Genomic DNA, 21721 nt, shown 5'->3' with positions numbered 1-21721 from the left:
ATGGGGCCCAAGTGGTTGTAATGATGGGTGTAGAGGTCGCGGTTACCCTCTTGCCCCCTCTGACGCGGTTTCTTCCCCCGCACAGGGCGTTATCCTTGGCTGCTTCTTCGGTCCGGCTGCGCTCTATATCTGGGCGGTGGGCATCCTGGCGGCCGGGCAGAGCTCCACCATGACGGGCACATACGCCGGGCAGTTTGTGATGGAGGTGAGGCTGTGTTCCATCTATAGATCTGCTGCTCAGGAGATGCCATCAGGCAGTGCCCCACAAATCTACATTACTTTATGGACCAGTTAATTAAAAAGAAAATCATTTTTGCTGGAGTACCCCTTTAAACACTCTGCATAGCTTCCTACAGTGGTATTTAAAGTCACAGTACACAATAATGATTAGCAAGGTGGAGTCCAGCTGGATGACTGAGCTCCCGGTGTAGCAGTCCAGATTATACCCAACCATGGCCATAGGCCAGAATATACCTGGGGGTGTATTATCTCTATATGTGCTATATCTCTCCAGGTCATAATGCTGTTACTTCACTGGTTTTCTCACCCCTGACCTAGACCACAGTATACAGGAGGGATATATACTATACTGGGGGGTGTAACATAGCCCAGGCCACAGTATACAGGAGGGATATATACTATACCGGGGGTGTAACATAGCCCAGGCCACAGTATACAGGAGGGGATATATTCTATACCAGGGGATGTAACATAGCCCAGGCCACAGTATACAGGAGGGATATATACTATACCAGGGATGTAACATAGCCCAGGCCACAGTATACAGGAGGGATATATTCTATACCAGGGGGTGTAACATAGCCCAGGCCACAGTATACAGGAGGGGATATATACTATACCGGGGGGTGTAACATAGCCCAGGCCACAGTATAAAGGAGGGATATATACTATACCGAGGGGTGTAACATAGCCCAGGCCACAGTATACAGGAGGGGATATATTCTATACCAGGGGGTGTAACATAGCCCAGGCCACAGTATACAGGAGGGATATATACTATACCAGGGGATGTAACATAGCCCAGGCCACAGTATACAGGAGGGGATATATACTATACCGGGGGGTGTAACATAGCCCAGGCCACAGTATACAGGAGGGGATATATACTATACCAGGGATGTAACATAGCCCAGGCTACAGTATACAGGAGGGGATATATTCTATACCGGGGGATGTAACATAGCCCAGGCCACAGTATACAGGAGGGATATATACTATACCAGGGGATGTAACATAGCCCAGACCACAGTATACAGAAGGGATATATACTATACCAGGGGGTGTAACATAGCCCAGGCCACAGTATACAGGAGGGGATATATACTATACCGGGGGGTGTAACATAGCCCAGGCCACAGTATAAAGGAGGGATATATACTATACCGAGGGGTGTAACATAGCCCAGGCCACAGTATACAGGAGGGATATATACTATACCGGGGGGTGTAACATAGCCCAGGCCACAGTATAAAGGAGGGATATATACTATACCGGGGGGTGTAACATAGCCTAGGCCACAGTATACAGGAGGGGATATATTCTATACCAGGGGATGTAACATAGCCCAGGCCACAGTATACAGGAGGGGATATATACTATACCGGGGGGTGTAACATAGCCCAGGCCACAGTATACAGGAGGGGATATATACTATACCAGGGGATGTAACATAGCCCAGGCCACAGTATACAGGAGGGGATATATACTATACCGGGGGGTGTAACATAGCCCAGGCCACAGTATACAGGAGGGATATATACTATACCAGGGGATGTAACATAGCCCAGGCCACAGTATACAGGAGGGGATATATACTATACCGGGGGGTGTAACATAGCCCAGGCTACAGTATACAGGAGGGGATATATACTATACCGGGGGGTGTAACATAGCCCAGGCCACAGTATACAGGAGGGATATATACTATACCAGGGGGATGTAACATAGCCCAGGCCACAGTATACAGGAGGGATATATACTATACTGGGGGGTGTAACATAGCCCAGGCCACAGTATACAGGAGGGGTATATACTATACCGGGGGTGTAACATAGCCCAGGCTACAGTATACAGGAGGGGATATATTCTATACCGGGGGGTGTAACATAGCCCAGGCCACAGTATACAGGAGGGGATATATACTATACCGGGGGGTGTAACATAGCCCAGGCCACAGTATACAGGAGGGGATATATACTATACCAGGGGATGTAACATAGCCCAGGCTACAGTATACAGGAGGGATATATTATATACCGGGGGGTGTAACATAGCCCAGGCTACAGTATACAGGAGGGATATATACTATACCGGGGGTGTAACATAGCCCAGGCCACAGTATACAGGAGGGATATATACTATACCGGGGATATAACATAGCCCAGGCCACAGTATACAGGAGGGATATATACTATACCAGGGGATGTAACATAGCCCAGGCCACAGTATACAGGAGGGGATATATTCTATACCGGGGGGTGTAACATAGCCCAGGCTACAGTATACAGGAGGGATATATACTATACCGGGGGGTGTAACATAGCCCAGGCCACAGTATACAGGAGGGATATATACTATACCGGGGGGTGTAACATAGCCCAGGCCACAGTATACAGGAGGGATATATACTATACCAGGGGATGTAACATAGCCCAGGCCACAGTATACAGGAGGGATATATTCTATACCGGGGAGTGTAACATAGCCCAGGCCACAGTATACAGGAGGGGATATATACTATACCAGGGGATGTAACATAGCCCAGGCCACAGTATACAGGAGGGGATATATACTATACCAGGGGATGTAACATAGCCCAGGCCACAGTATACAGGAGGGGATATATACTATACCGGGGGGTGTAACATAGCCCAGGCCACAGTATACAGGAGGGGATATATACTATACCGGGGGGTGTAACATAGCCCAGGCCACAGTATACAGGAGGGATATATACTATACCGGGGGGTGTAACATAGCCCAGGCCACAGTATACAGGAGGGGATATATTCTATACCGGGGGATGTAACATAGCCCAGGCCACAGTATACAGGAGGGATATATACTATACCAGGGGGTGTAACATAGCCCAGGCCACAGTATACAGGAGGGATATATACTATACCAGGGGGTGTAACATAGCCCAGGCCACAGTATACAGGAGGGGATATATTCTATACCGGGGGATGTAACATAGCCCAGGCCACAGTATACAGGAGGGATATATACTATACAGGGGGGTGTAACATAGCCCAGGCTACAGTATACAGGAGGGATATATACTATACCAGGGGGTGTAACATAGCCCAGGCCACAGTATACAGGAGGGATATATACTATACCGGGGGATGTAACATAGCCCAGGCCACAGTATACAGGAGGGGATATATTCTATACCGGGGGGTGTAACATAGCCCAGGCTACAGTATACAGGAGGGATATATTATATACCGGGGGGTGTAACATAGCCCAGGCTACAGTATACAGGAGGGATATATTATATACCGGGGGGTGTAACATAGCCCAGGCCACAGTATACAGGAGGGGATATATACTATACCGGGGATGTAACATAGCCCAGGCCACAGTATACAGGAGGGGATATATTCTATACCGGGGGTGTAACATAGCCCAGGCCACAGTATACAGGAGGGATATATTATATACCAGGGGGATGTAACATAGCCCAGGCCACAGTATACAGGAGGGATATATTCTATACCAGGGGGTGTAACATAGCCCAGGCCACAGTATACAGGAGGGTATATATACTATACCGGGGATGTAACATAGCCCAGGCCACAGTATACAGGAGGGATATATTATATACCAGGGGATGTAACATAGCCCAGGCCACAGTATACAGGAGGGATATATACTATACCGGGGGTGTAACATAGCCCAGGCTACAGTATACAGGAGGGATATATACTATACCGGGGGATGTAACATAGCCCAGGCCACAGTATACAGGAGGGGATATATACTATACCGGGGGATGTAACATAGCCCAGGCCACAGTATACAGGAGGGGATATATACTATACCGGGGGATGTAACATAGCCCAGGCCACAGTATACAGGAGGGGATATATACTATACTGGGGGGATGTAACATAGCCCAGGCCACAGTATACAGGAGGGATATATACTATACCAGGGGATGTAACATAGCCCAGGCCACAGTATACAGGAGGGGTATATACTATACCAGGGGATGTAACATAGCCCAGGCCACAGTATACAGGAGGGATATATACTATACCAGGGGTGTAACATAGCCCAGGCTACAGTATACAGGAGGGATATATACTATACCGGGGGGATGTAACATACCCAGGCCACAGTATACAGGAGGGGATATATTCTATACCAGGGGGTGTAACATAGCCCAGGACACAGTATACAGGAGGGGATATATACTATACCGGGGGATGTAACATAGCCCAGGCCACAGTATACAGGAGGGGATATATACTATACCGGGGGATGTAACATAGCCCAGGCCACAGTATACAGGAGGGATATATTCTATACCAGGGGGTGTAACATAGCCCAGGCCACAGTATACAGGAGGGATATATACTATACCGGGGGATGTAACATAGCCCAGGCCACAGTATACAGGAGGGGATATATACTATACCGGGGGGTGTAACATAGCCCAGGCCACAGTATACAGGAGGGGATATATACTATACCGGGGGATGTAACATAGCCCAGGCCACAGTATACAGGAGGGGATATATACTATACCAGGGGATGTAACATAGCCCAGGCCACAGTATACAGGAGGGGATATATTCTATACCGGAGGGTGTAACATAGCCCAGGCCACAGTATACAGGAGGGGATATATACTATACCAGGGGATGTAACATAGCCCAGGCCACAGTATACAGGGGGGGATATATTCTATACCTGGGGTGTAACATAGCCCAGGCCACAGTATACAGGAGGGATATATTCTATACCAGGGATGTAACATAGCCCAGGCCACAGTATACAGGAGGGGATATATACTATACCGGGGGTGTAACATAGCCCAGGCCACAGTATACAGGAGGGGATATATTATATACCAGGGGGTGTAACATAGCCCAGGCCACAGTATACAGGAGGGGATATATTATATACCAGGGGGTGTAACATAGCCCAGGCCACAGTATACAGGAGGGGATATATACTATACCAGGGGGTATAACATAGCCCAGGCCACAGTATACAGGAGGGGATATATACTATACCAGGGGATGTAACATAGCCCAGGCCACAGTATACAGGGGGGGATATATTCTATACCTGGGGTGTAACATAGCCCAGGCCACAGTATACAGGAGGGATATATTCTATACCAGGGATGTAACATAGCCCAGGCCACAGTATACAGGAGGGGATATATTCTATACCAGGGGTGTAACATAGCCCAGGCTACAGTATACAGGAGGGGATATATACTATACCGGGGGTGTAACATAGCCCAGGCCACAGTATACAGGAGGGGATATATACTATACCGGGGATATAACATAGCCCAGGCCACAGTATACAGGAGGGTATATATACTATACCGGGGATATAACATAGCCCAGGCCACAGTATACAGGAGGGTATATATACTATACCGGGGGATGTAACATAGCCCAGGCCACAGTATACAGGAGGGATATATACTATAACGGGGATGTAACATAGCCCAGGCCACAGTATACAGGAGGGGATATATACTATACCGGGGGGATGTAACATAGCCCAGGCCACAGTATACAGGAGGGATATATACTATACCAGGGGATGTAACATAGCCCAGGCCACAGTATACAGGAGGGGATATATACTATACCAGGGGGTGTAACATAGCCCAGGCCACAGTATACAGGAGGGGATATATTCTATACCGGGGGTGTAACATAGCCCAGGCCACAGTATACAGGAGGGGATATATTCTATACCGGGGGATGTAACATAGCCCAGGCCACAGTATACAGGAGGGGATATATACTATACCAGGGGGTGTATCATAGCCCAGGCCACAGTATACAGGAGGGGATATATACTATACCAGGGGATGTAACATACCCAGGCCACAGTATACAGGAGGGGATATATACTATACCAGGGGATGTAACATACCCAGGCCACAGTATACAGGAGGGGATATATACTATACCGGGGATATAACATAGCCCAGGCCACAGTATACAGGAGGGGATATATACTATACCAGGGGATGTAACATACCCAGGCCACAGTATACAGGAGGGGATATAATCTATACCGGGGGGTGTAACATAGCCCAGGCCACAGTATACAGGAGGGATATATACTATACCAGGGGATGTAACATAGCCCAGGCCACAGTATACAGGGGGGGATATATTCTATACCTGGGGTGTAACATAGCCCAGGCCACAGTATACAGGAGGGGATATATACTATACCAGGGGATGTAACATAGCCCAGGCCACAGTATACAGGAGGGGATATATACTATACCGGGGGGTGTAACATAGCCCAGACCACAGTATACAGGAGGGATATATACTATACCGGGGGGGTGTAACATAGCCCAGGCCACAGTATACAGGAGGGGATATATACTATACCAGGGGATGTAACATAGCCCAGGCCACAGTATACAGGAGGGGATATATACTATACCGGGGGTGTAACATAGCCCAGGCCACAGTATACAGGAGGGGATATATTCTATACCAGGGGTGTAACATAGCCCAGGCCACAGTATACAGGAGGGGATATATACTATACCAGGGGGTGTAACATAGCCCAGGCCACAGTATACAGGAGGGATATATTCTATACCTGGGGTGTAACATAGCCCAGGCCACAGTATACAGGAGGGATATATTCTATACCAGGGGGTGTAACATAGCCCAGGCCACAGTATACAGGAGGGGATATATACTATACCGGGGGTGTAACATAGCCCAGGCCACAGTATACAGGAGGGGATATATACTATACCAGGGGGTGTAACATAGCCCAGGCCACAGTATACAGGAGGGATATATTCTATACTGGAGGTGTAACATAGCCCAGGCCACAGTATACAGGAGGGATATATTCTATACCAGGGATGTAACATAGCCCAGGCCACAGTATACAGGAGGGGATATATTCTATACCAGGGGTGTAACATAGCCCAGGCCACAGTATACAGGAGGGATATATACTATACCGGGGGGTGTAACATAGCCCAGGCCACAGTATACAGGAGGGATATATTCTATACCAGGGATGTAACATAGCCCAGGCCACAGTATACAGGAGGGGATATATTCTATACCAGGGGTGTAACATAGCCCAGGCTACAGTATACAGGAGGGGATATATACTATACCGGGGGTGTAACATAGCCCAGGCCACAGTATACAGGAGGGGATATATTCTATACCGGGGGTGTAACATAGCCCAGGCCACAGTATACAGGAGGGGATATACTCTATACCGGGGGATGTAACATAGCCCAGGCCACAGTATACAGGAGGGGATATATACTATACCGGGGGGTGTAACATAGCCCAGGCTACAGTATACAGGAGGGGATATATTCTATACCAGGGGATGTAACATAGCCCAGGCTACAGTATACAGGAGGGATATATACTATACCGGGGGGTGTAACATAGCCCAGGCCACAGTATACAGGAGGGGATATATTCTATACCAGGGGGTGTAACATAGCCCAGGCCACAGTATACAGGAGGGGATATATACTATACCGGGGGATGTAACATAGCCCAGGCCACAGTATACAGGAGGGATATATACTATACCAGGGGATGTAACATAGCCCAGGCCACAGTATACAGGAGGGGATATATACTATACCAGGGGGTGTAACATAGCCCAGGCCACAGTATACAGGAGGGATATATACTATACCAGGGGGTGTAACATAGCCCAGGCCACAGTATACAGGAGGGATATATACTATACCAGGGGGTGTAACATAGCCCAGGCCACAGTATACAGGAGGGATATATTATATACCAGGGGGTGTAACATAGCCCAGGCCACAGTATACAGGAGGGATATATTCTATACCAGGGGTGTAACATAGCCCAGGCCACAGTATACAGGAGGGGATATATACTATACCAGGGGATGTAACATAGCCCAGGCCACAGTATACAGGAGGGGATATATACTATACCAGGGGATGTAACATAGCCCAGGCCACAGTATACAGGAGGGGATATATACTATACCAGGGGATGTAATATAGCCCAGGCCACAGTATACAGGAGGGATATATACTATACCGGGGGTGTAACATAGCCCAGGCCACAGTATACAGGAGGGATATATACTATACTGGGGGATGTAACATAGCCCAGGCCACAGTATACAGGAGGGGATATATTTTATACCGGGGGATGTAACATAGCCCAGGCCACAGTATACAGGAGGGATATATACTATACCAGGGGGTGTAACATAGCCCAGGCCACAGTATACAGGAGGGATATATACTATACCAGGGGATGTAACATAGCCCAGGCCACAGTATACAGAAGGGATATATTCTATACCAGGGGATGTAACATAGCCCAGGCCACAGTATACAGGAGGGGATATATACTATACCGGGGGGTGTAACATAGCCCAGGCCACAGTATACAGGAGGGGATATATACTATACCGGGGGGTGTAACATAGCCCAGGCCACAGTATACAGGAGGGATATATTCTATACCAGGGGGTGTAACATAGCCCAGGCCACAGTATACAGGAGGGGATATATACTATACCAGGGGGGTGTAACATAGCCCAGGCCACAGTATACAGGAGGGATATATACTATACCAGGGGATGTAACATAGCCCAGGCCACAGTATACAGGAGGGGATATATTCTATACCGGGGGGTGTAACATAGCCCAGGCCACAGTATACAGGAGGGGATATATACTATACCGGGGGATGTAACATAGCCCAGGCCACAGTATACAGGAGGGGATATATACTATACCAGGGGGGTGTAACATAGCCCAGGCCACAGTATACAGGAGGGGATATATTCTATACCAGGGATGTAACATAGCCCAGGCCACAGTATACAGGAGGGGATATATACTATACCAGGGGATGTAACATAGCCCAGGCCACAGTATACAGGAGGGGATATATACTATACCGGGGGGTGTAACATAGCCCAGGCCACAGTATACAGGAGGGGATATATTCTATACCGGGGGGTGTAACATAGCCCAGGCCACAGTATACAGGAGGGGATATATACTATATCGGGGGATGTAACATAGCCCAGGCCACAGTATACAGGAGGGATATATACTATACCAGGGGTGTAACATAGCCCAGGCCACAGTATACAGGAGGGATATATACTATACCAGGGGGTGTAACATAGCCTAGGCCACATTATACAGGAGGGGATATATACTATACCAGGGGTGTAACATAGCCCAGGCCACAGTATACAGGAGGGATATATACTATACCAGGGGGTGTAACATAGCCCAGGCCACAGTATACAGGAGGGATATATACTATACCGGGGGGGTGTAACATAGCCCAGGCCACAGTATACAGGAGGGGATATATTCTATACCGGGGGTGTAACATAGCCCAGGCCACAGTATACAGGAGGGGATATATTCTATACCGGGGGGGTGTAACATAGCCTAGGCCACATTATACAGGAGGGATATATACTATACAGGGGGTGTAACATAGCCTAGGCCACATTATACAGGAGGGGATATATTCTATTCCAGGGGGTGTAACATAGCCCAGGCCACAGTATACAGGAGGGGATATATACTATACCAGGGGGTGTAACATAGCCCAGGCCACAGTATACAGGAGGGGATATATACTATACCGGGGGGTATAACATAGCCCAGGCCACAGTATACAGGAGGGGATATATACTATACCAGGGGGTGTAACATAGCCCAGGCCACAGTATACAGGAGGGGATATATTCTATACCAGGGGTGTAACATAGCCCAGGCCACAGTATACAGGAGGGGATATATACTATACCGGGGGTGTAACATAGCCCAGGCCACAGTATACAGGAGGGGATATATTCTATACCGGGGGGTATAACATAGCCCAGGCCACAGTATACAGGAGGGGATATATTCTATATCAGGGGTGTAACATAGCCCAGGCCACAGTATACAGGAGGGGATATATACTATACCGGGGGGTGTAACATAGCCCAGGCCACAGTATACAGGAGGGGATATATACTATACCTGGGGTGTAACATAGCCCAGGCTACAGTATACAGGAGGGGATATATTCTATACCAGGGATGTAACATAGCCCAGGCCACAGTATACAGGAGGGGATATATTCTATACCAGGGATGTAACATAGCCCAGGCCACAGTATACAGGAGGGGATATATACTATACCGGGGGTGTAACATAGCCCAGGCCACAGTATACAGGAGGGGATATATACTATACCAGGGGGTGTAACATAGCCCAGGCCACAGTATACAGGAGGGGATATATACTATACCAGGGGGTGTAACATAGCCCAGGCCACAGTATACAGGAGGGGATATATACTATACTGGGGGATGTAACATAGCCCAGGCCACAGTATACAGGAGGGGATATATACTATACCTGGGGTGTAACATAGCCCAGGCCACAGTATACAGGAGGGGATATATACTATACCGGGGGTGTAACATAGCCCAGGCCACAGTATACAGGAGGGGATATATACTATACCAGGGGGTGTAACATAGCCCAGGCCACAGTATACAGGAGGGGATATATACTATACCAGGGGGTGTAACATAGCCCAGGCCACAGTATACAGGAGGGGATATATACTATACTGGGGGATGTAACATAGCCCAGGCCACAGTATACAGGAGGGGATATATACTATACAGGGGGGTGTAACATAGCCCAGGCCACAGTATACAGGAGGGGATATATACTATACCAGGGGATGTAACATAGCCCAGGCCACAGTATACAGGAGGGTATATATACTATACCGGGGATATAACATAGCCCAGGCCACAGTATACAGGAGGGATATATACTATACCAGGGGGTGTAACATAGCCCAGGCCACAGTATACAGGAGGGGATATATTATATACCAGGGGATGTAACATAGCCCAGGCCACAGTATACAGGAGGGGATATATACTATACCAGGGGATGTAACATAGCCCAGGCCACAGTATACAGGAGGGGATATATACTATACCAGGGGATGTAACATAGCCCAGGCCACAGTATACAGGAGGGGATATATTCTATACCAGGGGTGTAACATAGCCCAGGCCACAGTATACAGGAGGGGATATATTCTATACCGGGGGGTGTAACATAGCCCAGGCCACAGTATACAGGAGGGGATATATTCTATACCAGGGGGGTGTAACATAGCCCAGGCCACAGTATACAGGAGGGGATATATACTATACCAGGGGATGTAACATAGCCCAGGCCACAGTATACAGGAGGGGATATATACTATACCGGGGGATATAACATAGCCCAAGCCACAGTATACAGGAGGGGATATATTCTATACCGGGGGTGTAACATAGCCCAGGCCACAGTATACAGGAGGGATATATTCTATACCGGGGGTGTAACATAGCCCAGGCCACAGTATACAGGAGGGGATATATACTATACCGGGGGATATAACATAGCCCAAGCCACAGTATACAGGAGGGGATATATTCTATACCAGGGGATGTAACATAGCCCAGGCCACAGTATACAGGAGGGGATATATACTATTCCGGGGGCTGGGAAATAGCCTAGGCCAGAATATATCTTTTCAGGCCATAATGTTATCACTTCACTGTTTTTTTTTTCACTTTTTCTCTAATTTGTTGAAAAGTGCACAGATTATCATACTCGGACACACAGCTGCTTCCTCTGGTTGGGATATACAGTACAGTGCTTACATTGCAGTGACAGTAGGTGGCGCTGTCCCATCAGCTTACATTATACTGACAGTAGGTGGCGCTGTCCCATCAGCTTACATTGTACTGACAGTAGGTGGCGCTGTCCCATCAGCTTACATTGTACTGACAGTAGGTGGCGCTGTCCCATCAGCTTACATTATACTGACAGTAGGTGGCGCTGTCCCATCAGCTTACATTGTACTGACAGTAGGTGGCGCTGTCCCATCAGCTTACATTGTACTGACAGTAGGTGGCGCTGTCCCATCAGATTACATTATACTGACAGTAGGTGGCGATGTCCCATCAGGTTACATTATACTGACAGTAGGTGGCGCTGTCCCATCAGCTTATATTATACTGACAGTAGGTGGCGCTGTCCCATCAGCTTATATTATACTGACAGTAGGTGGCGCTGTCCCATCAGGTTACATTATACTGACAGTAGGTGGCGCTGTCCCATCAGCTTACATTATACTGACAGTAGGTGGCGCTGTCCCATCAGCTTACATTGTACTGACAGTAGGTGGCGCTGTCCCATCAGCTTACATTATACTGACAGTAGGTGGCGCTGTCCCATCAGATTACATTATACTGACAGTAGGTGGCGCTGTCCCATCAGCTTACATTATACTGACAGTAGGTGGCGCTGTCCCATCAGCTTACATTATACTGACAGTAGGTGGCGCTGTCCCATCAGCTTACATTGTACTGACAGTAGGTGGCGCTGTCCCATCAGCTTACATTGTACTGACAGTAGGTGGCGCTGTCCCATCACTGCATCCTCTGCACTATTTAAGCAGGTGGAGGTTTTTATGGGCTCTGCAAAATTGTACGGTTGCTGCACAAAAATCATCATTGGGGTAGCTTGTCACGTACTGTATCGCAGAAGATACGCAGAAAATACGCTGTAGATCTGCAGCAGATTTGATGCTGTGTTCAGTTATTTAGATCTAATCTGCTGCGTATTTTCTGTGTATCTGCTGCGATACGGTACGTGTGAAGCTACCCTTAGACGCAAGTTTTGCAGTCTGTTTTTTTTTCATCCTTTTTTTGCAACAAAAAAAAATTGATTGAAAAAACGGATCAAAACGCATCTCTTTTAGTGTACACCAAAATGCAGTCAACCCCAGTATTTGTGTACGCTAAAAAAATGATGCATTTTTATCCGTTTTTTTTATTATGGAATGGTGCCTCCATTTTGATCAGTTTTTCCATTAGGGTAGCTTCACACGTTCCGGATCCGCAGCGGATTTCACGCTGCGAGTTTGCACCGAAATCCACTGCGGATCCTGTAGTGTGAAGCTGAATCGGTCCCATACACACAGCGGATCTGCTGCGGCCGGGGGCAGGGGGGTTAAAGGGGCCGGTTTCCATACACGCAGTGGATCCGCTTTCAGCCCCAAAGTACAGGATCCGCAGCGGATCCAGTATGTGTGAAGCCACTCTAATGGAAAAACTGATCAAAATGGAGGCACCATTCCATAATAAAAAAACGGATAAAAATGCATCATTTTTTTAGCGTACACAAATACTGGGGTTGACTGCATTTTGGTGTACACTAAAAGAGATGCGTTTTGATCCGTTTTTTCAATCAATTTTTTTTTGTTGCAAAAAAGGATGAAAAAAAAACAGACTGCAAAACTTGTGAAGCAAAACTGATCAAAATGGAGGCACACAAATGGAGGCACACAAAAAATGGGAAAAAAAATTGGACTGCAATAACACAGTGTGAACCCAGTCTAAAACAGCTTGGCTACAAAGCTAGAGGAGGATTTTGCGCAAAAAAAAAAAGAAAATTTGCACTTGACAAATCTAATGAAAACTAGTTAATAGAACCCCCCCTCCCCCTTGTATACATTGAAAAACGGTGCAGGCAATGAAAACTGATGTAAAATAGCGCAAAACCCCTAATAAGTCTTGGACAGGTATTTATGAAGTCACAAAATCTCTTATTAGCCAAAAAACCCATAATGATAAATGTCTCCTATGGGGGAGATTTATCACACGGTGTAAAGTGAGACTGGCTCAGTCGCCCCCGGCAACCAATCAGATTCCACCTCTCATTTTCCAAAGAGCCTGTGAGGAATGTAAGGTGGAATCTGATTGGTTGCTGGGGGCGACTGAGCCAGTCTCACTTTACATCATGTTTGATAAATCTCCTCCCATGTGTTTAGATTTTTCAGATTTTCAGATCACTCACTGCTGCTGATATCATGGGGGTATAAAAAGACCTGAGGGGGTATGAATTGGCCTAGGCCGAAATATACCCGGGGTATAGTCTGGGCTGGGGGTATACTCTGGCCTGTTACACCGGCTATGATACTAGCAGTATAGTGACTGCGGGGGCACCGGCCTCTCCTTGTGGCTGAGCTCCCGGCTATGACACTAGCAGTATAGTGACTGCGGGGGCACCGGCCTCTCCTTGTGGCTGAGCTCCCGGCTATGATACCAGCAGTATAGTGACAGCGGGGGCACCGGCCCCTCCTTGTGGCTGAGCTCCCGGCTATGACACTAGCAGTATAGTGACTGCGGGGGCACCGGCCTCTCCTTGTGGCTGAGCTCCCGGCTATGATACCAGCAGTATAGTGACAGCGGGGGCACCGGCCCCTCCTTGTGGCTGAGCTCCCGGCTATGATACTAGCAGTATAGTGACAGCAGGGGCACCGGCCCCTCCTTGTGGCTGAGCTCCCGGCTATGATACTAGCAGTATAGTGACAGCGGGGGCACCGACCCCTCCTTGTGGCTGAGCTCCCGGCTATGATACTAGCAGTATAGTGACAGCGGGGGCACCAGCCCCTCCTTGTGGCTGAGCTCCCGGCTATGATACTAGCACTACAGTGACAGCGGGGGCACCGGCCCCTCCTTGTGGCTGAGCTCCCGGCTATGATACTAGCAGTATAGTGACAGCGGGGGCACCGGCCTCTCCTTGTGGCTGAGCTCCCGGCTATGATACAAGCAGTATAGTGACAGCGGGGGCACCGGCCTCTCCTTGTGGCGGAGCTCCCGGCTATGATACTAGCAGTATAGTGACAGCAGGGGTCACCGGCCCTCCTTGTGGCTGAGCTCCTGGCTATGATACTAGCAGTATAGTGACAGCGGGGGCACCGGCCCCTCCTTGTGGCTGAGCTCCCGGCTATGATACTAGCGGTATAGTGACAGCGGGGGCACCGGCCCCTCCTTGTGGCTGAGCTCCCGGCTATGATACTAGCAGTATAGTGACAGCGGGGGCACCGGCCCCTCCTTGTGGCTGAGCTCCCGGCTATGGTACAAGCGGTATAGTGACAGCGGGGTCACCGGCCCTCCTTGTGGCTGAGCTCCCGGCTATGATACAAGCGGTACAGTGACAGCGGGGGCACCGGCCCCTCCTTGTGGCTGAGCTCCCGGCTATGATACTAGCGGTACGGTGACAGCGGGGCACCGGACCCTCCTTGTGGCTGAGCTCCCGGCTATGATACTAGCGGTGTAGTGACAGCGGGGGCACCGGCCCCTCCTTGTGGCTGAGCTCCCGGCTATGATACTAGCGGTGCGGGGACACCGGCCCCTCCTTGTGGCTGAGCTCCTGGCTATGATACCAGCAGTATAGTGACAGCGGGGGCACCGGCCCCTCCTTGTGGCTGAGCTCCTGGCTATGATACCAGCAGCATAGTGACAGCGGGGGCACCGGCCCCTCCTTGTGGCTGAGCTCCTGGCTATGATACCAGCAGCATAGTGACAGCGGGGGCACCGGCCCCTCCTTGTGGCTGAGCTCCTGGCTATGACACTAGCAGTATAGTGACTGCGGGGGCACCGGCCCCTCCTTGTGGCTGAGCTCCTGGCTATGACACTAGCAGTATAGTGACAGCGGGGGCACCGGCCCCTCCTTGTGGCTGAGCTCCTGGCTATGACACTAGCAGTATAGTGACAGCGGGGGCACCGGCCCCTCCTTGTGGCTGAGCTCCCGGCTATGGTACAAGCGGTATAGTGACAGCGGGGTCACCGGCCCTCCTTGTGGCTGAGCTCCCGGCTATGATACAAGCGGTACAGTGACAGCGGGGGCACCGGCCCCTCCTTGTGGCTGAGCTCCCGGCTATGATACTAGCGGTACGGTGACAGCGGGGCACCGGACCCTCCTTGTGGCTGAGCTCCCGGCTATGACACTAGCAGTATAGTGACAGCAGGGGGCACCGGCCCTCCTTGTGGCTGAGCTCCTGGCTATGATACCAGCAGCATAGTGACAGCGGGGGCACCGGCCCCTCCTTGTGGCTGAGCTCCTGGCTATGACACTAGCAGTATAGTGACAGCGGGGGCACCGGCCCCTCCTTGTGGCTGAGCTCCTGGCTATGACACTAGCAGTATAGTGACAGCGGGGGCACCGGCCCCTCCTTGTGGCTGAGCTCCTGGCTATGACACTAGCAGTATAGTGACAGCGGGGGCACCGGCCCCTCCTTGTGGCTGAGCTCCTGGCTATGACACTAGCAGTATAGTGACAGCGGGGGCACCGGCCCCTCCTTGTGGCTGAGCTCCCGGCTATGGTACAAGCGGTATAGTGACAGCGGGGTCACCGGCCCTCCTTGTGGCTGAGCTCCCGGCTATGATACAAGCGGTACAGTGACAGCGGGGGCACCGGCCCCTCCTTGTGGCTGAGCTCCCGACTATGATACTAGCGGTACGGTGACAGCGGGGCACCGGACCCTCCTTGTGGCTGAGCTCCCGGCTATGATACTAGCGGTGTAGTGACAGCGGGGGCACCGGCCCCTCCTTGTGGCTGAGCTCCCGGCTATGATACTAGCGGTGCGGGGACACCGGCCCCTCCTTGTGGCTGAGCTCCTGGCTATGATACCAGCAGTATAGTGACAGCGGGGGCACCGGCCCCTCCTTGTGGCTGAGCTCCTGGCTATGATACCAGCAGCATAGTGACATCGGGGGCACCGGCCCCTCCTTGTGGCTGAGCTCCTGGCTATGATACCAGCAGCATAGTGACAGCGGGGGCACCGGCCCCTCCTTGTGGCTGAGCTCCCGGCTATGACACTAGCAGTATAGTGACAGCAGGGGGCACCGGCCCCTCCTTGTGGCTGAGCTCCTGGCTATGACACTAGCAGTATAGTGACAGCGGGGGCACCGGCCCCTCCTTGTGGCTGAGCTCCTGGCTATGACACTAGCAGTATAGTGACAGCGGGGGCACCGGCCCCTCCTTGTGGCTGAGCTCCTGGCTATGACACTAGCAGTATAGTGACAGCGGGGGCACCGGCCCCTCCTTGTGGCTGAGCTCCTGGCTATGATACCAGCAGTATAGTGACAGCGGGGGCACCGGCCTCTCCTTGTGGCTGAGCTCCTGGCTATGACACTAGCAGTATAGTGACAGCGGGGGCACCGGCCCCTCCTTGTGGCTGAGCTCCTGGCTATGACACTAGCAGTATAGTGACAGCGGGGGCACCGGCCCCTCCTTGTGGCTGAGCTCCCGGCTATGATACCAGCAGTATAGTGACAGCGGGGGCACCGGCCCCTCCTTGTGGCTGAGCTCCCGGCTATGATACCAGCAGTATAGTGACAGCGGGGGCACCGGCCCCTCCTTGTGGCTGAGCTCCTGGCTATGATACCAGCAGTATAGTGACAGCGGGGGCACCGGCCCCTCCTTGTGGCTGAGCTCCTGGCTATGACACTAGCAGTATAGTGACAGCAGGGGGCACCGGCCCCTCCTTGTGGCTGAGCTCCTGGCTATGATACCAGCAGTATAGTGACAGCGGGGGCACCGGCCCCTCCTTGTGGCTGAGCTCCTGGCTATGATACCAGCAGTATAGTGACAGCGGGGGCACCGGCCCCTCCTTGTGGCTGAGCTCCTGGCGAATTGCAGCAGGGTAATTCGGCTTTAGTTGCTCTTTCCTGACTGCTGTTTCTCCTGAGGATTTATCAGGGCTTTTATAAATAGAGGATGGTCCCCCAGCGTGGATAGGCTCCAGTCCTTCACCGCACTGGCCCAGGACAACCTGAAGAGGGATCAGCAGCCCCCAGGAACTCTCTCAGCTTCTGTTTTTTTCACTCTCCCCCACTATAAACGGCCTCAGGGAGCTTCCTGATTGGATGAGAGGATATAGGAAGAGTGTGAACCAGAGCTGTGATAGGTGGACTAAGCAGAGGAGGGACTAGTGTGAGGTATGGTCAGCTGGGGACAGGAGAGACTGCACCACTGTGGTCACATCCACACCCCATCTAGTGGTGGGAGTCCAGTACTACACCTCAGAATAGACCCAATATATACAAACAGGGACACCTGGGACATTACAGTCAGTCTCAGTAGCTCCCTGATTCACTGCCCCTTGCTGTGATGTCACCATTCCCTCGCTGTGATGTCATTTGCCCCTCCCCCAAAGCCTCATTCATCCGTCATTCTTCTTTTCCTTCTCCAGGGCTTCTTGAACCTGAAATGGTCGCGTTTCTACCGTGTCCTGTTCACCAGATCCTGCGCCATTATCCCCACCGTGTTTGTTGCCGCGTTCCAGGATGTTCAGCACCTGTCACAGATGAACGATATCCTGAATGTCCTGCAGAGTATCCTGGTAACAATCTGCTGATTCCCTCACGCCTCCTGTGTGCCCCCTCTGTTCCCTCATGTACCCCTCTGGCCTCCTCTGTGTCCTCTACTGTGCCCTCTGTTCCCTCCTGAGCTTCTCTGCGCCTTCCTCTGCCCCCCCCCCGTGCCTTCCTCTGTGCTCCCCTGTACCTTCCTCTGTGCCCCCCTGTGCCTTCCTCTGTCCCCCCCCCCGTGCCTTTCTCTGTGCCCCCCTGTACCTTCCTATGTGCCCCCCTGTACCTTCCTATGTGCCCCCTGTGCCTTCATCTGTGCCCCCCTGTACTTTCCTCTGTGCCCCCCTGTGCCTTCCTCTGTGCCCCCCCTGTGCCTTCCTCTGTGTTCCCCTGTACCTTCCTCTGTGCCCCCTGTACCTTCCTCTGTGCCCCCTGTACCTTCCTCTGTGCTCCCCTGTACCTTCCTCTGTGCCCCGTTGTACCTTCCTCTGTGCCCCCCTGTACCTTCCTCTGTGTCCCCCTGTGCCTTCCTCTGTGCCCTCTGTACTTTCCTCTGCGTCCCCCTATGCCTTCCTCTATGCCCCCGTGCCTTCCTCTGTGCTCCCCTGTACCTTCCTCTGTTTTCCCCTGTGCCTTCCTCTGTGTTCCCCTGTATCTTTCTCTGTGCCCCCTGTACCTTCCTCTGTGCCCCCCTGTGCCTTCCTCTGTGTTCCCCTGTACCTTCCTCTGTGCCCCCCTGTACCTTCCTCTGTGCCCCCCTGTACTTTCCTCTGTGCTCCCCTGTACCTTCCTCTGTGCCCCCCTGTGCCTTCCTCTGTGTTCCCCTGTACCTTCCTCTGTGCCCCCCTGTATCTTTCTCTGTGCCCCCTGTACCTTCCTCTGTGCCCCCTGTACCTTCCTCTGTGCCCCCCTGTGCCTTCCTCTGTGTTCCCCTGTGCCCCCCTGTACCTTCCTCTGTGCCCCCCTATACCTTCCTCTGTGCCCCCCTGTACCTTCCTCTGTGCTCCCCTGTACCTTCCTCTGTGCCCCGCTGTACCTTCCTCTGTGCCCCCCTGTACCTTCCTCTGTGCTCCCCTGTACCTTCCTCTGTGTTCCCCTGTATCTTTCTCTGTGCCCCCTGTACCTTCCTCTGTGCCCCCCTGTGCCTTCCTCTGTGTTCCCTTGTGCCCCCCTGTACCTTCCTCTGTGCCCCCCTGTACCTTCCTCTGTGCCCCCCTGTACCTTCCTCTGTGCCCCCCTGTACCTTCCTCTGTGCTCCCCTGTACCTTCCTCTGTGCCCCCCTGTACCTTCCTCTGTGCCCCCCTATACCTTCCTCTGTGCCCCCCTGTACTTTCCTCTGTGCTCCCCTGTACCTTCCTCTGTGCCCCCTGTACCTTTCTCTGTGCCCCCCTGTGCCCCCCTATACCTTCCTCTGTGCTCCCCTGTACCTTCCTCTGTGCTCCCCTGTACCTTCCTCTGTGCTCCCCTGTACCTTCCTCTGTGCCCCCCTGTGCCCCCCTATACCTTCCTCTGTGCTCCCCTGTACCTTCCTCTGTGCCCCCTGTACCTTCCTCTGTGCTCCCCTGTACCTTCCTCTGTGCCCCCCTGTACCTTCCTCTGTGCCCCCCTGTACCTTCCTCTGTGCTCCCCTGTACCTTCCTCTGTGCCCCGCTGTACCTTCCTCTGTGCCCCCCTGTACCTTCCTCTGTGTCCCACTGTGCCTTCCTCTGTGCCCTCTGTACTTTCCTCTGCGTCCCCCTATGCCTTCCTCTATGCCCCCGTGCCTTCCTGTACCTTGCTCTGTGCCCCCCTGTACCTTCCTCTGTTTTCCCCTGTGCCTTCCTCTGTGTTCCCCTGTGCCTTCCTCTGTGTTCCCCTGTATCTTTCTCTGTGCCCCCTGTACCTTCCTCTGTGCCCCCTGTACCTTCCTCTGTGCCCCCCTGTGCCTTCCTCTGTGTTCCCCTGTGCCCCCCTGTACCTTCCTCTGTGCCCCCCTATACCTTCCTCTGTGCCCCCCTGTACCTTCCTCTGTGCCCCCCTGTACCTTCCTCTGTGCTCCCCTGTACCTTCCTCTGTGTTCCCCTGTATCTTTCTCTGTGCCCCCTGTACCTTCCTCTGTGCCCCCCTGTACCTTCCTCTGTGCCCCCCTGTGCCTTCCTCTGTGTTCCTTTGTGCCCCCCTGTACCTTCCTCTGTGCCCCCCTATACCTTCCTCTGTGCCCCCCTGTACCTTCCTCTGTGCCCCCCTGTACTTTCCTCTGTGCTCCCCTGTACCTTCCTCTGTGCCCCGCTGTACCTTCCTCTGTGCCCCCCTGTACCTTCCTCTGTGCTCCCCTGTACCTTCCTCTGTGCCCCCCTGTACCTTCCTCTGTGCCCCCCTGTACCTTCCTCTGTGCCCCCCTGTACCTTCCTCTGTGCCCCCCTGTACCTTCCTCTGTGCCCCCCTGTACCTTCCTCTGTGCTCCCCTGTACCTTCCTCTGTGCCCCCCTGTGCCTTCCTCTGTGCCCCCCCTGTGCCTTCCCCTGTGCCCCCCTATACCTTCCTCTGTGCTCCCCTGTACCTTCCTCTGTGCCCCCTGTACCTTCCTCTGTGCTCCTCTGTACCTTCCTCTGTGCCCCCCTGTACCTTCCTCTGTGCCCCCCTGTGCCTTCCTGTACCTTCCTCTGTGCCCCCCTGTACCTTCCTCTGTGCCCCCCTGTACCTTCCTCTGTGCCCCCCTGTACCTTCCTCTGTGCCCCCCTGTACCTTCCTCTGTGCCCCCCTGTACCTTCCTCTGTGCCCCGCTTTACCTTCCTCTGTGCCCCCCTGTGCCTTCCTCTGTGCCCTCTGTACTTTCCTCTGCGTCCCCCTATGCCTTCCTCTATGCCCCCGTGCCTTCCTGTACCTTGCTCTGTGCCCCCCTGTACCTTCCTCTGTTTTCCCCTGTGCCTTCCTCTGTGTTCCCCTGTGCCTTCCTCTGTGTTCCCCTGTATCTTTCTCTGTGCCCCCTGTACCTTCCTCTGTGCCCCCTGTACCTTCCTCTGTGCCCCCCTGTGCCTTCCTCTGTGTTCCCCTGTGCCCCCCTGTACCTTCCTCTGTGCCCCCCTATACCTTCCTCTGTGCCCCCCTGTACCTTCCTCTGTGCCCCCCTGTACCTTCCTCTGTACCCCCCTGTACCTTCCTCTGTGCCCCGCTGTACCTTCCTCTGTGCCCCCCTGTGCCTTCCTCTGTGCCCTCTGTACTTTCCTCTGCGTCCCCCTATGCCTTCCTCTATGCCCCCGTGCCTTCCTGTAC

General features: G+C 52.1%; 1 protein-coding gene across 1 annotated transcript in view; it reads left to right on the top strand.

The window, feature by feature from the left end:
- SLC11A1 (solute carrier family 11 member 1) overlaps positions 1–21721 on the top strand; it is a 161746-nt gene that overhangs the window by 126820 nt on the left and 13205 nt on the right. The window contains exons 11-12 of the mRNA XM_069984794.1: positions 86–205; positions 18351–18500. Of these exons, the coding sequence (XP_069840895.1) occupies positions 86–205; positions 18351–18500 (270 nt within the window). The remainder of the gene's footprint in view (positions 1–85; positions 206–18350; positions 18501–21721) is intronic.

This window comes from Dendropsophus ebraccatus, chromosome 9 (genome assembly GCF_027789765.1).
Source record: "Dendropsophus ebraccatus isolate aDenEbr1 chromosome 9, aDenEbr1.pat, whole genome shotgun sequence".
In the NCBI taxonomy this organism is placed as follows: Eukaryota; Metazoa; Chordata; class Amphibia; order Anura; family Hylidae; genus Dendropsophus; species Dendropsophus ebraccatus.
The sequence above is the reverse complement of the archived record's forward strand: the minus strand, read 5'-3'. Positions and strand labels throughout refer to the sequence as shown.